The sequence below is a fragment of the Pyrus communis genome, chromosome 1 (assembly GCF_041283825.1).
Source record: "Pyrus communis isolate YQ-2024b chromosome 1, ASM4128382v1, whole genome shotgun sequence".
NCBI lineage: Eukaryota > Viridiplantae > Streptophyta > Magnoliopsida > Rosales > Rosaceae > Pyrus > Pyrus communis.
The window spans coordinates 5,655,166-5,669,582 of record NC_142565.1 but is presented as its reverse complement, the minus strand read 5'-3'; the positions used below and the strand labels follow the sequence as shown (position 1 = coordinate 5,669,582).

At 37.9% G+C, this 14,417-nt stretch overlaps 3 protein-coding genes across 3 annotated transcripts; 1 reads left to right on the top strand and 2 right to left on the bottom strand.

Annotated features, from left to right (window-relative positions):
• Positions 1–312: 312 nt before the first annotated feature.
• LOC137720170 (uncharacterized) lies at positions 313–4,360 on the bottom strand. Its single transcript, XM_068459185.2, has 2 exons — positions 3,224–4,360; positions 313–844 (listed from the first exon to the last, which is right to left on the bottom strand). The coding sequence occupies exons 1-2, from the start codon at positions 3,607–3,609 to the stop codon at positions 610–612; spliced, it is 621 nt and encodes a 206-aa protein (XP_068315286.1). The 5' UTR covers positions 3,610–4,360; the 3' UTR covers positions 313–609.
• A 1,626-nt stretch (positions 4,361–5,986) lies between these two features.
• On the bottom strand, positions 5,987–8,737 carry LOC137720974 (transcription factor MYB1). Its single transcript, XM_068460101.2, has 2 exons — positions 8,361–8,737; positions 5,987–7,184 (listed from the first exon to the last, which is right to left on the bottom strand). The coding sequence occupies exons 1-2, from the start codon at positions 8,626–8,628 to the stop codon at positions 6,214–6,216; spliced, it is 1,239 nt and encodes a 412-aa protein (XP_068316202.1). The 5' UTR covers positions 8,629–8,737; the 3' UTR covers positions 5,987–6,213.
• A 2,889-nt stretch (positions 8,738–11,626) lies between these two features.
• On the top strand, positions 11,627–12,846 carry LOC148699037 (uncharacterized). The gene has a single exon (XM_088694387.1). It carries the CDS (start codon positions 11,757–11,759, stop codon positions 12,552–12,554), a length of 798 nt encoding a protein of 265 aa, XP_088550513.1. The 5' UTR covers positions 11,627–11,756; the 3' UTR covers positions 12,555–12,846.
• Positions 12,847–14,417: the final 1,571 nt, after the last annotated feature.

Sequence of the window (14,417 nt, the reverse complement as noted above, 5' to 3'; positions counted from 1 at the left end):
ATAACTTGCAGAACAAGAAATTTCCCCACTAGTTTTTTATGTTCGAGAATTTCCATTTAACCCATGCTACCCAAAAAAGAACCGGATTGGACGCAGACTCCAAATACACCCCATGGTAGGATGGAAACTTAGGTATGATTGTCTGACTAGAAAACTCTCATACCAATTAGACTAACATGGGGTAGGGTGAAACCAAAATACAGATAATCTCATGCTTTTAGAAGAGCATCCCTTCGGATGGCCTAATCCGAGTGCCCCTATACAGAAAAATCTTACCTGCTTATACAGCAATGCTGCACAGTGAAGCATATCTGCCACAAATCTTATACATATAATTGGTTGTTTTTTCTCTAATCAAGCATCTTGAGTTGCGACAAGAAACTACTATGGTGATGCAAATTCAATTCAAGTTTTGACAATGGAAACATATGTTACACAACCTGCTGAAAAGGCTACTTAATATATAAACAAGTAGGCAGAGAGAAACAGCTAACTCCAACATAGTTTTTGGAGGCACGGGTACAAGGAAGGGTACCGTTGAGTGCTTGTTTGCTACCTCTCTATGACCACCGAAGTAAAATGCGCAACCCAACCCTCTACACGAGGTTTTCATGAGGGCACATTGAAGTGAAACAGCCACGAGATGACAAATGCAAAGACCATACAAGCTAGTAAGAAGTTCAGGAAGCGGTGACCCTGCCAGAAGTTTCGGCTCTCTGGTGCCTGCACAGGGGCACCTGCTACTGCTGCTGCCAGTGCGGCTTCATCATGCCACTGCTCCGCCGACTCAGCTTCACTCAAACCAGATACATTACGTGCGGTTGATCCACATATCTCACAGGTTCTGCAATCATATATATTTAATCCGGAAGTTGAGCAATAATAACACAAACATAAAATTGTAAAGGATACCCCAAAGAAACATGTGAAAAACAACTCCTTTGTTTGGTTACAGGTAAGCAATCTGAACTAAAGATTTGAAATTGAATAGAAGATATTTCTTATTCTAAAGGCAGAACTGAAGAAAAAAAGCAGGTGCATAGTACACCTGTCATTCAGCATCCCTCCTGGGAGCTCTATGAAACTTTTTAGTTAGGGCACAGTTATTAGCGTGAAACGCCATTCCCTGTATTCATATAAGAAGGATTAGATTAGAAGTCACATATCTCATGCCACAACTGGAAACCTGATGTGCAGTTTTTTTAATAAGACAATGGATTCATACTAAATGAATACATCAAATGGAACAACTTCTTACTACAGTGGGTAAAAAGCACGCACATTTCCTTGCTCTATGCTTTGGTTAGAGTCACAAAACCTGCGTGTAAGACTTGGATCTTACCCAAAACAATAACCTACATGTTCGATTTCCTATGGAAACACAAAAAAAAAAAAACGTATTTGGAATTTTGCATAAACGCACAAACATTTTAATCCAATTACAAGGAACCAAATCAAGGGATAGATACAGACAAGCTTTTTATGATAATGGTCTTACGATGTCAGAAAAGTTCGACAAGAACTGAATGAGATTTTTACTTTAATATGAAATTTAAAATCTCTTTCTTTTCCGGTATGTACTTGTTTTCTACCATCTCAATCAGATTGATATTGGTTTCTGCCATAATTCCCTTTAAAAACATACCAAGCATAAAGAATCTATGAGGTCATCAGGTTTTGATAAGCAATGCACCTTACAACTCTGCATGAAAAGCTTGTCAACTTATAGCAAGCACTTAATAGATGAAAGGTACAAAGTCGTGAATGAAAAAGTAGAATGCACCACCAAGCATAAAGAATCTATGAGGTCATCAGGATTCGATAAGCAATGCGCCTTACAACTCTGCATGAAAAGCATGCCAACTTATAGCAAGAACTTAATAGATGAAAGGAACAAAGTTGTGAATGAGACAGCAGAACGCACTACGCAATCAATTTCTATTTCGGTTATTTTCCTTCCCTTTTCTTTTTGACACAAATAGAAGGACACCAGGCAATTTAAAGGTTTTTGTCTAATGGGAGTAGGAAAGGTAAAAAGAAATTCAACCTTCAGAAACCTTCAAAGTTAAAACATTACAAAATTCCGAAGAATGCAAGAGTAGGCTAATAATTTCGGAACATAATACGGAGCAAAACACGGAGAGTAGCTTGAGGAGAACAAGGGAATATAAGCATGTTTTACTAGAAGCAATGGAAAATGTAAGCTCGAGTGAAACAAAGATATTTGTTCCCCAATTAGCTTTTGCTCTGACGATGCACAAAGGTATTACTGAGATGATTGTTGTTTATACATACTTGATCTTGTAATGGATTCAAACAAAATCATATAAACCTAGAGACTAAAATGCAGAATTTTTCCACTTAATTTGTGGTGCTTTTGACAAGACAAACCTACTTCATTCGGTGATCAATCTTCATAAGATGGCATCTGACAACAGTTTGAGCCGTCAAGTCGGAAAATTCATAGTGGGTCAATATCAGAAAAAGGAAACTTGGTAAAAGCACATTATTATTTCCAAAACATCCATCATGAAGATAAATGTACGTGGAAAACACATGTTCAATACAGGTTTACCGAGTCAAGTAATTTCAGTTAACATATCATATGAGAAGAACGTGCAGAAAAAACAAATTATTTGACCTTTACAAAGCACACATCACCAACCAGCTTGTCCAACCGGGATGGCGGAAAAAGCGTCGGAAAGGAGTGAGAGAAATGCAAAGTGCAGGCATTCCAACAAGGCAAGAATGGGAGAAGAATCATGTGCACAGTTGGAATTCCATGCAGGACTGCGGGTGCTTTCGACTTTCGCTTTATTAAGCTTTATGCTCTTGATTTACACTAATATGCTTTTTCTTTAAAGCACCACACAAACTTATTTTAATTTAGGTTTGCATTATCATGTGCAAACGTGAGTTAGGCTGGTTGGTCAGAACAATGTGCTCGCCTCTTCCATATTCCCTTCCCCCGTAAATTAGCGAAGATTAGAATATCGCTTTGTCAAAAGTTTGCATTATTGTGTTCTTCTCATTAGGTAAAACAATTTTTCCAGCATTATCCCCAAATTATACTTCATATTACACAATCCTCAGAAGAACAACATAACAATTTAACCTAGCATTTCAACGAAATCACTGCTAACAGATAAAAGTAAATAAATTAACAGCTGGGTAATCTCCAAAACACAGAAAGATTTAACCTTTGGATGTAAAAAAAACTTACTTGTTACCCTTGATCTTGAACCAAGCCTCAGCACACTGCTTATGGGCAGCAGCCAAATCAGCCTTACAAGAACACCCCAGCTCAATAGGAATCCCAGATTCATGATTCGTTGCATCCATGCTCAGGTGACAAATCCTGCAATCCCTCTCCACTTTCGCCACGTGCATCTTCACCTCCTCCAGATCCACCTCCACTGAACTCTCCGACGCAGATGATTCCCCCTCCACGATCTCAGACCCTGACTCACTGGAGCACCTCTTCTCCTCATCCTCCGACCCCTCGGAGCCGGACTCAGGGTGGCTACGTCGACCCGTGGCGGCGCTGCGGCGTCCCACTTCCCCCTCCTCCACATCAACAACCACGTGGGCTTTGTCTACGGCTGCCATTTGCAAAACCCAAAGAGAGAATCTTCATGTAATGGCTCTGTGCGGCCGAGATCATCAATGCCCACAGAGGTTGAAGAAGCTCTCAACCCAGTAGGAAGTGGGTTTCTTAGATTTCCAGCAACCGGGTCCTGTAGCGGTTGGTAACCCCTCCCTCTCTCTGGCCGCTCTCTCCTCACACCTCACACCTCACTCCTCACCCTCAGTGTCAGTGACCAAGGAAAGATCTTTTAAATAGAATAATGGAGGAAAATAAACGCACACACTAAAAAAAACACAAAATGTTTGCAGGTGAGCAGGTGAAACATAATAACATATACAGCTTCCTGATTTGTGTCCCCCAAAACAGACGACTTTGACCCCTCCCTCCCTGCTCCTCTTCTTTTTTTGGTTAAATTAACAGCATTAGTGTGTTGTTTAGTGATCATAAACAATAAATATCGTGCCACCACAGTGATGAGGGAGATTAGTGTGTGTTTATTTGCTAATCTCTCTGCTTAATCATTTCAGTTGAGAAGATAAAGGAGGAGGCTTTTTTTTTATCTCTGCTTAATCATTGTGGTTGAGAAGATAAGAGGAATAAGATTCTTAAAGCAACTTATGTGAAACGATGTATTATTATCGTGGCAGAGAAAGAAGTGATTGAGGTGACTTTAGAAAACTGTCGTACAGAGAGCACCGAAGTTGCATGCATCAAAAGCAGATTTCACTGTCTTCTTCACCCAAAGCTGCTTTTTTCAATCTGCTTCTGTTTCACTTGCGTAACTGACATGAAGACCCCATACTTTTGTATGAGGACCGTCCACTTTAACTTGTGGAAAGACAGACATGCCCATGTAGTTCTGATGTACAACTGATAACACTAGTTGTCTGAAGGGTATTATTGACTGTTCACAACATTAATTGATTGAGCAAAACATAAGCTAGCAATGTGGGCATGAAACAGCGGTTCCTTCATCATGCAATTTAGGGTAAGTTGAAAATTTTCTTTTTAACCTCATGTTTGCCAAAATCCTAGATTAAGCTTTTGGTCAAAATTACAATATGTGGGGGCGGGGGGCGGGGGGTGGGGGAGACTGACAAAGGAGTTGTTGTAACGGATAGAGATCATCTTCAAATCTCTTTCTTTAAAACTCAAAGATCAAATTATTTGGACCTTTGAAATTTGATCCAACGTCTAAAAACAGAGAATTTAGTAAAAACGTTTAAAAGTTATAATAATTTTTTACCGTTGGATCAAATTTTAAGGGCCGGGATCATTTGATCCCTGGGCTTTGAAGGAAGAGATCTGGAGAGGATGTCTTTCCCTGTGTAACCACTCTTTTAATATATTTCCTCCCAACGGGATTCTTTCCAAATCCTTTTGGTGAGAATTTTGGAAATTCGTAAATCGTATTCATTCATCGTATATTGTGCAGTTAATTTTTATCAAGTACTGTTTATATTTAATTTTAAATAAAAATATTTAAAATGATTTATGATCGCACGATGTACGATGTACGATGAACGAATATGATTCACGGATCCCTAGGATCTTTAAAAAGATGATCCGGCGAGCATCTGGATTCTATTTCCTCATCCTCTGAAAACCAAATTTAATGATTAAATATTTGAAAAAACAAAATGAGGTGGGAATGTCCAACCATGTCATTTGTAGAGCATTTTTGACAAAAAGATGAAACAGTTATATTTTGATCTATTGAGTTACATTAATCCAGTTGGATGTGAAAGCTGCTCAAATCAGACAGCAATACCGATTTTCTCTTCCAATGTTCACTACATGAGTGACATATCCTTAAATGGAGAATATGGGTCAAGCTTGAAGCTTGTTTTGAGTTTTATGATCGACTTGTGATCCTATTCAGCCTGTTTATGACGGGCCAAGTATCCACTGGTTTTAGCTCCTTTTTATAAGGATCATAGACCAAGCCAGGTCAGGTAAGCCCAAAATCTTTTCTTTATGGGAGATGATTTTCGGCACTTCTTCTGCAAGTCCTGTTTATTTCTAAGAAAAACTAATGAAAATGCTTTGAAAACTTTAAGTTTTAATGATAAGGACAAAATAAAGGATAAGGTGAATAATACCAGGATTGACTTTTTAGTGTAAAATTGTGATTTTCATTAAAATGAACAGTACCTTGAACTTTTCGTTAAAATTTCCTTATTTCTAATCTTGGAATTGAACAGAAGGGAGAATTAAAGGAATTAAGGGACATAAAGATATGAGCATATAGGCAATGATTTTGATATTTCATATAATGATTTTCACGCTCATTTTAACTTCTAGCACTCCCACCCTGAATGTGAATAAACTAGAAAATAATCGATTTGAAGTGCCAAAGTTTTATCAATCAAGTTTTTGGATTTGAGATAAAAGCACTTGTATAAAAGCATTTACTAGTCAACAGCTTCTTTGCTCATGACAAAAGGGGTAGAGAAGTACCTACATACATATCTTTGATGAAATGCCCTCTTAAATGAGGTAAGTCAAAAGTGAAAAGCCTTCTAAATGAAACTGGAGACTTTAACTTAATCTGCTGTAAATTAACCGGTCTGTACCGCTATAACCGAAACACCCCGAAGACTGAGGAAGACCAGCCATGAGTTCTAGCTCAATCCCTCAACTTCAGTTGGCATTGCAAAAGTTTGTCTAGGCACCTGGGTTGATAGCACGTCCGTCATCATTCCCATCAACTTGTTTCTTCCTTCCTCAAAGCACATATGGTCATTCATCGGAGTGTTTGCTGGCAACCCCATTTGCAAGGTAGTGGCAGCCGCTTGAAAGACTCTCTGGCTTGCTACGCTCTCTGGCATCCTAATCCCATTACTCTCAAGGCCACTCTTAATCCATGCAATCTTGTTCAAATCCGTAGCAATGGAGATTAATTCGTGGCTGGAGAAAGGGAGAGGCTCATCATACTCAACAAACTCAGGCCCCAACAATGAGCTTTGAGAATGCCCCTTGACTCGATCACAGCAACTGTGGCCACAGCGTTGAGGAACCATAGGCTCATTGCATGCACCGTCAAGGAAGTTGTCAAAGCCGAAATCTAGTTTAGTTATTGGGACCAAAGGGCCATGACTTGGGACTGTCCTTGAAAACGATGAAGCATTTGCTGGACCACTTGGACGGTTATAAACACTAAAAGCACTAACACGTGCCACTGGACGACAAGTGGTGGACTGGAGAGTTGGATGGTCACTTGGCTCGGCAATAAGAGTAGAATTGTGCTTTGATTCGGCAGCGCCAGAACCCTCCTTTGCATGATTTCTTACGTCGAACTGGTTTGGTCTATTTTCCATCAAGACCTCTCTTCCTTCATGAGTCTTGAATGAACTGATATTCCCAACTGACAGGGTTTCTTCTGAGGATGCATTTTTTCTGTCAAGGGTGTCATCTTCCATCATTTCCCCATGTCCAGTATTAAACCTTCCTTTATCAAAGCACTTGCGCCTTAGTGTAGAATTCCAATGGTTCTTGATTCCGTTATCTGTTCTACCTGGAAGAAGCTTTGCAATTACTGCCCATTTGTTCCCATGGATAGCATGTGCTGAAACTATAATACGGTCTTCTTCCTCTGCATTAATTAAAGTTCCGTTGAGAAAACTTCAGAAAAAGCAATGAAGCAAATAAATATGCAACTTTAGACAGAAAGGTATGCCAATATCAAATTCATTTAAAATATTTCTCAAAATGTAATGACAACAAAAGCAATCCATGCAAGGACAAGATTACGAAGTTTGCAGGTAAATAATTTCCAGCCATATTTGATTCACTAACCTGAGGTCCTGAACCAGTGGCAACATTTTAGCAACAAGAGAACCAGCATGATACAAAATCTTAATGCAATTCCAAACAACATGAACCGAGGTTAACCCAAGGACGTTTACCTTAATCAACCAATGATCCCTGGGGACTAATAAAATAGATGAACCACCTAATTAAAACGATTTAAGGCACCAACCCTACATGTACACAATATCCTTTAAAATGTATCACCAAATTGTGACCACAACTTCAAATACGTTCTTCCATCATGGTGTTATAGATCATTCTGAACTTTCCAAATATTCAGTTGCATTCATTCGTTAAACATTGTCCAAAAGTTGCACATAAAGAAGAATCAAGAAAGCTGAGAATCCACATACATACAAAATCAAAAATTAACAAACAGATAGATCACGACAAAAACGATATATGTTAACATTATGGAAACAACGTACTCGAGACTGAAAACCACACTAAGAAAAAGACCGCGCTAATTGGAGCGTTTATGTACACATTGGACAGTCCAAACACAATACCAGTTCCAATATCAACAAAATTCGAACAAATTTGTATCATGCTAGACTAACTCCATATCTCTCAAGGTTCCATCTTTAATCTTGAAATCATATTCGACACTAACGAAATGCTTGGCTCCTCGATCAACACACTAGACATACGACATACCAACATCAATCCCACCCCTTTTGTGTGCCGACAATTTTTCGAAAAATGACATACTACAGCTTTGATTGAACAAACAAGAAACCAAGAAGACACTTCCGACATATGTAACAAACAAGACAGTGACAAGAGTTCATAAACAACTTCGAATTCGAAAAATCGACACTCGAAAATTCAGAATTCCACTGATTAAGCACATCCTAATCGAAATTCAGTAACCGTCAAAATCCAAACATAACATAACAAAACCAATCAAACACAAACAGAGAAAATATCGAAACGAAAATGGCGGCGATTAAATTACCAGAAAAGGGTTTACGCTTGACGCAGGGGTCAAGCTGATTACACCACCTCAGCCGGCACGACTTCCCAGACCGTCCGGGAATTCCTCGGGCGATCAGGCTCCAATTCCTCGCCCCGAAGTTGCCCACGAGCCGGCTCAGCACCGCGTCCTCCTCGGGCGACCACGGTCCCCTCACTTTCCCGCCGGGCACTGCGCCCTCGTTCAACTCGGCCTCGGTGCCGGGGCGGTCGTCGGCTTCTTTGGGGACGGCGTCGTTTGGGGCCGTCATTGGTGGTCGGTTCGGGAGGCTTCGGTTGGCTTGTTTTTATGAGTACCTACCCAGCAGACCAAACCTCTCCCTTTTTAACTGCAAATAGGAAAGCGATTAATGTGGGACTGGCCTTTTGCGAATGTTTCGGATTCCGGTTTTGTACGGCAGTTTTTTTTAAATGACCAACGTGTCCCCGTGGGTTGCGGGACGACGTCGTTTGCTTGTTATGAAACTTGAGTCTTCGTGTTGACTTTGTTTGAACTTTGGCTTTTTAACCCCTGTATTCACCCTTCGGTCACCAAAACGACGGCTTAGCTTTTGTCGTAGTCTCGTACGGCTACGTTTATTGCACTAAATTATCGAACTGAACTCATTTCGGAAGTTAAGTTGAACTGGTTTAATTAAATGGTTTGTACAGTATCAAAATAATAAAAACAATAACAATTAATTCTCTTTGTTTCTTTTTCTTGTTTTTTATTATGTTTTTTCTTTAGGATGTGATATCTACACACCTTATTTTACTTCTCACACACTTTTTTAATTTTCGATCATCGGATCGGATGAATTGAAGAAGATCAACAGACATAAATTATCAAGAGGTGTGTGAAAAGTAAAATGAAGTATGTGGATAGCACATTTCTTTTCTTTTCTAGAACTCTCGCCCTCTCTCTCTTCTTGTCCAACTCCCTCTCTATCTCTCTCTTGATGGTCTCATTGATCCTCCATTTCAATCGATCAAAGCTCCCAAATTCCACAACTTTCCTCCAATCACAAAACACAAACCTCAAAAATTAAAACCCAGAATTCTCTATTTCAACAACCCCATAATCCAATCCCAAATCAAAGTGAAGAGGGTCACAAAGGTGTTTGATTTTCACTCTGACACTAGCCCTCCTCGCTAACAATCATATGTTTAAATTATTTCAAATAAATGTCTACATAGTTTCTGATTGAATCGATTTTTGTATGAATAATTTATAACTTAAAACTTAAAATATAAACAATTCGGATCGTTAACAATGCAAATTAGGGTTGTAGGCATTACAACCGGTCCACGTTTCTATTACTCTATTCTTTGAAAATGAGTTGGAGAGATTAAGGCCCTTTAAAATGGACATGGATCATCTCCGGATCTATGCATATTAATCCTAGGGATTCATTAATTCAGACCATTAAAATTTAATCAAATGGTTATAAACAAGACTCACAGTTAAAAATTATAATAATTTTAACCGTTGAATTAAATTTTAATTATCCATATTAGTGGATTCCTAGAATTATGATGCATGGATCAGGAGAGGATCCATGTCCCTTTAAAATATTTTAGCAACTCAATCAGTCAGTCTCTCGATTTGTGAACCCACACAATTTGCTTGAATTATTGTGATGTGATTGCTTCTAGATGTATTAAGACTTTCAAACAATAAACGTTTTTAATTCTTGTTCAGGTTCTTGTAAGTTTGAAGTAAGCGTGCACAACTTCAATTTACAATATATATTGCTGCCCTACACAGAAGAAAGTGAGGAAAACTACAATATCTGAAGCGTGTTGAGATAAGCATGTTTTATTTTGATTTTTGAGGTCCTTAATTGTGTTCTTAGACAGTGACACAGAGTAAATGATACGATTAGGATCGCTGTTTACAATGTTGCTAAGGTCATTTCTAACCGAAGAGTTCAGAAGGCTAAAAATAATCCGAAAATCGTCTTCAACCGAGGGCCAAGCCAAATGGCTTATGGGCCAAGGGCCAAAGAACCAACCGGCCGGCCCAAAGCAATCAGCCAACCAGCCCCAGGCCAGGATACATGATGATGTCATATTTGATTTTTCTTTTTCCTTTTTTTACAGTTTTTAAAAATTCTATTTTTTTTCCTATAACTTCCTAAGTCATTAAACAACATTAAGTAACATTGAACAACATTAAACAACATAAAAAAAATTAAACAACATTTTTAAAAACATTTAACAAAATGAAAATTATTGACAATCCATAACATAAAATTATTGAGGTAATTTAATTTAAGTAACCATAGTAGTTCAATTAAAATAATAAATTATGTTTGGCCCTCGGTTGGGGATGGTTTTTTTTTTTCACATGGCTATGTTCTGCCTATGACCCTCTGGCCCCTCGGTTGGAGATGGTAAGAAATATGGTCATGCACTGTTCATTAAAAAAATTAATTTATTGGAGGATCAAATGGCTAAAACGAGTCATCTAGCCAGCCTTCAGTTGGAGATGGCCTAATTATACTCGTTCAAATAAATGCAATAAAACCCCGCGAAGCCTCTATGTGTAACCTTAGATGAATAGTCAACCGTGTATGTTTAGTGACATTCGTTTTTTTACATTGTTGAAGGAAATTTTTTGCTCAAATCGACAATTGTTATCACAAAACAAAAGGCGTTGAAATGATAAAGAGTAATATAGACAGTTTGACTTGATCAATGTGTTGAATGTTTCTTACACAATACCTCAACGTAACTTGTTGGAGAATGTACTTAAAATCTCACGTTGAGAACTTAGACAAAATAATCACCAAAATTTACACGTGCAGTTTCACTACTAATAGCACCGAGACTTTTCGTGACAAAAACTCAGCACCTGTCAATGCATAAAACTTAATTATGGTGCCCCTTCTAGAAAATATTGTACTTATTACAAGTTTAAGATTCTGAAAAATGTGCGCGTAGATGCCCAGGTTCAATATTGACATTAACGTTGGACTTCTTCAAGCCTTTTAATTTGTCCATGCATTAGGCGTATTAAGGAGTAGATGTGCTTAAGTTAACGAGTTAATTTCGTTCCATGTCCATTTTTTCCTTGTCTTTTGGCCTCAATACAACCATTCTTTCTACACGCATATATATCCATAATTTTGCCTCCTCCCCAAGAAGTCAAGAGTCACCATATTTAAATAAATTTGGTGATCGGAAGCTTCTATGGAATTTTGTCTTTTCAAACCTCTAATTTGACTAGGCTTGTTTGGATCAGCCTCTCTCAGCAGGCCCTTCAATAATACATATATCTGGCCCTCTCTTCTTCCTCTTTCACAATCACAACCAAATCATCAGCTCAGATAAAGAAAGAAAACCAATAAAATTTAAACGAAAGAGAGAGAAAAAAAATCCTGAAAATTACCACAACATGTTCAGCCCTTTCAGCTGTGCCAGTTTTAGTCACCAAGTAGAAGAAGATGATGAGCACATGATTTCAACTTCGCCTCCATCTCCAAGAAAATCATCAAGATCGAGAAGCGTTGGCCTGATTTACAGAAGACACAACAAGGACAGCAAAAACCCCTATTCGGACCGGGGCCTTGACAAGTTTTCTGCACTTGTAGCTGACCTAGAAGAGAAAAGGCAGAAGATTTATGCGCAAATGGACCCGAAAGACAAATCTTTTGTGCGGTTCGTGTTCAAGGATGAGACTGATACAAGTGCTGCGGTTCCAATCGTGATCAAACTGAAAGACAAAAAGGAAGACAAAACAAAGACAACTAGTGATCGTGAAGAGAAGCATGCAAACCCTAATTCAGAAGCCTTTGAAAATATTGACCAATCCCACATCGACAAGAAAGACATGAAGCAGAAGCAACCGAGATCGGAATCTGATCAAGAGAGCAAGAAGGGGAGATTTTCAAGTTGGAAAATGAAGTTGGATGAGTGGAGAAAGCCATATTATTATTTGCCGGTCGTTGTGATCTTTATTTTGGTGCTGTTGACTTTGTTTGGGCGGTCGTTTGCCATATTGTGTACGTCTATTTTTTGGTACGCGGTTCCAACTGTGAAAGAGAGCTCGAGTAATGCAAGGAGGCCGGTGGCATCAAAGAAGAAAGATTATGTTAGAAGATTGAGTAGCAATAAGATGTTAGTTGCTGAGGGAAGTACAAACGCCGTGGCTATACCCCCATCTCAACGACACAGTCACCAGAAAAGTTTGTGATATCATGGTCGATGATTGTGAGAGGGGAGAAATTTAACACAACATCACAATACTGGTGAGTCTTCTTAATTACTTGAGCTGCAAGCGGGGTTTGAATATTTATTTGATGTGTTGATAAATGTAAACAATGTGTAATATATGAGATTAGAGTATTTCCACGTAGGTTTAGTGACATTTGTGATTGAAATTCATTTGTTTGATGATGATCCAGTTATGGTACTTTGACGTAAGTTGTAGAGAATGCACATTATTTTAAATTGAGTGGATGTTCACTGTAAATTTCTAAACAAAAGCTTAAGGATTCGATTTAGGATTAAGCTACTGTATATGAATCAATATAATCGTCTGGCGTTTTTTACCAGTCAAGAACAATTTAGGAGAACAATTCAAGTCAGATAACCATTAATTAATCTATTTATATATTGGACAACAATATACTTTGAAAATTCTGGTTCTGATCCTTTTGCTAGAATATATTGTATAGTCAACGTTTCTCCTCTTAATTTTCCTCATTTTTTAAGGCTCTCCTCTTCATTCTTAACAAACAATTTCCATATGTTTCTTATGTCTTTTTTTTTAAGGTTTTTTTTAGATAAAATAGTCTCTTATTGATATAATTTCTCATTTTGGACATTGATAATGAAAATCTATAGAAGTGATCCCTAATTTTGTCCCCTATAAATTATTTTGGTTATTCTATGAAAAATCTGTCAATATACTCGTTAAGTGGAGGGATTGGTTGGACAAATATACCCTTAAAAAGATGGTCATGTAGTCTTTCACGTGACAATTTAAAGATAATATTTTACGGAATAACCAAAATGATTTACAGTGGGCAAACACAAGGACCACTTCTATCAATTTTTACTATCAGGACCAATGAAGAGTATACCTATTTTAGGGACCATTTTGGTTATAAAGAAAAAGTATGTTTAATGACTTTCTTATGTTTTCTTGTGAAAACCGTTGTGTTTGGACACAATGTCCACAAGTTTCAGAAGTTTCTTGTTGAACCAAAAAAAAGGACACAATCGGTCCATTCTTCAATTCAATGGCCTCAAATTGGGGGATGCGTCAAGCCCATATTGTCCGACAAATTTTTGGAGGTGCATCAGGCCCATAACGTGTATGGGCTATTTTACTCCATCTTACTTGCTATTCGTAAATTAATGCATGATCTTTCTTTGGTAAGGTAAATTAGAGGAATTGGATGAAGGCTAGCCTAATACTATCATTATCCTATGATTTACATTCTTATAGGATAACTAATTCTTAAACAAAATTAAGGTGGTTAATCCCACTAGTCCGACCTGTGAACTAGACTCTCAGCACGTTACGACTTCTTTTTTTTATATAAAAAAAGAGAACATAATTCTATTGATGGACAAATAGTTACAAACGATGCCAACATGGGTACATAAATTTTAGTGACCAAATCCTTGATCTAGAGGTAAATTTGCACAAACATAAAAAAGAATTAAACTTGAAGCGGCTACCACACAAAACAAATGCACTAGTACAAATCTGTCATAATGACAATAGATGCAACAAACACACATCAAAATCATTGCTATACAACAAGACCACAACAAAGCTATCGCCACAAGTTGTGACCACAAACACAAACACAACCATCTAAAGTTTTTATATCGCTTTGCACGACACGAACATAACATGAATATAAACAGATAAATCTGAACATGACTCATCATCAACCCCATTAAACCTAATATAATCTAGTCACTTAACAACAATTAATCAAATCCATTCCACCAGGTGAAAACCCATATGTAATTGTGTCTATTTTCTACTCTTTGGACATATATTAATCCCTAATTTAGTAGCTAGTGGAAGTTCTTAATT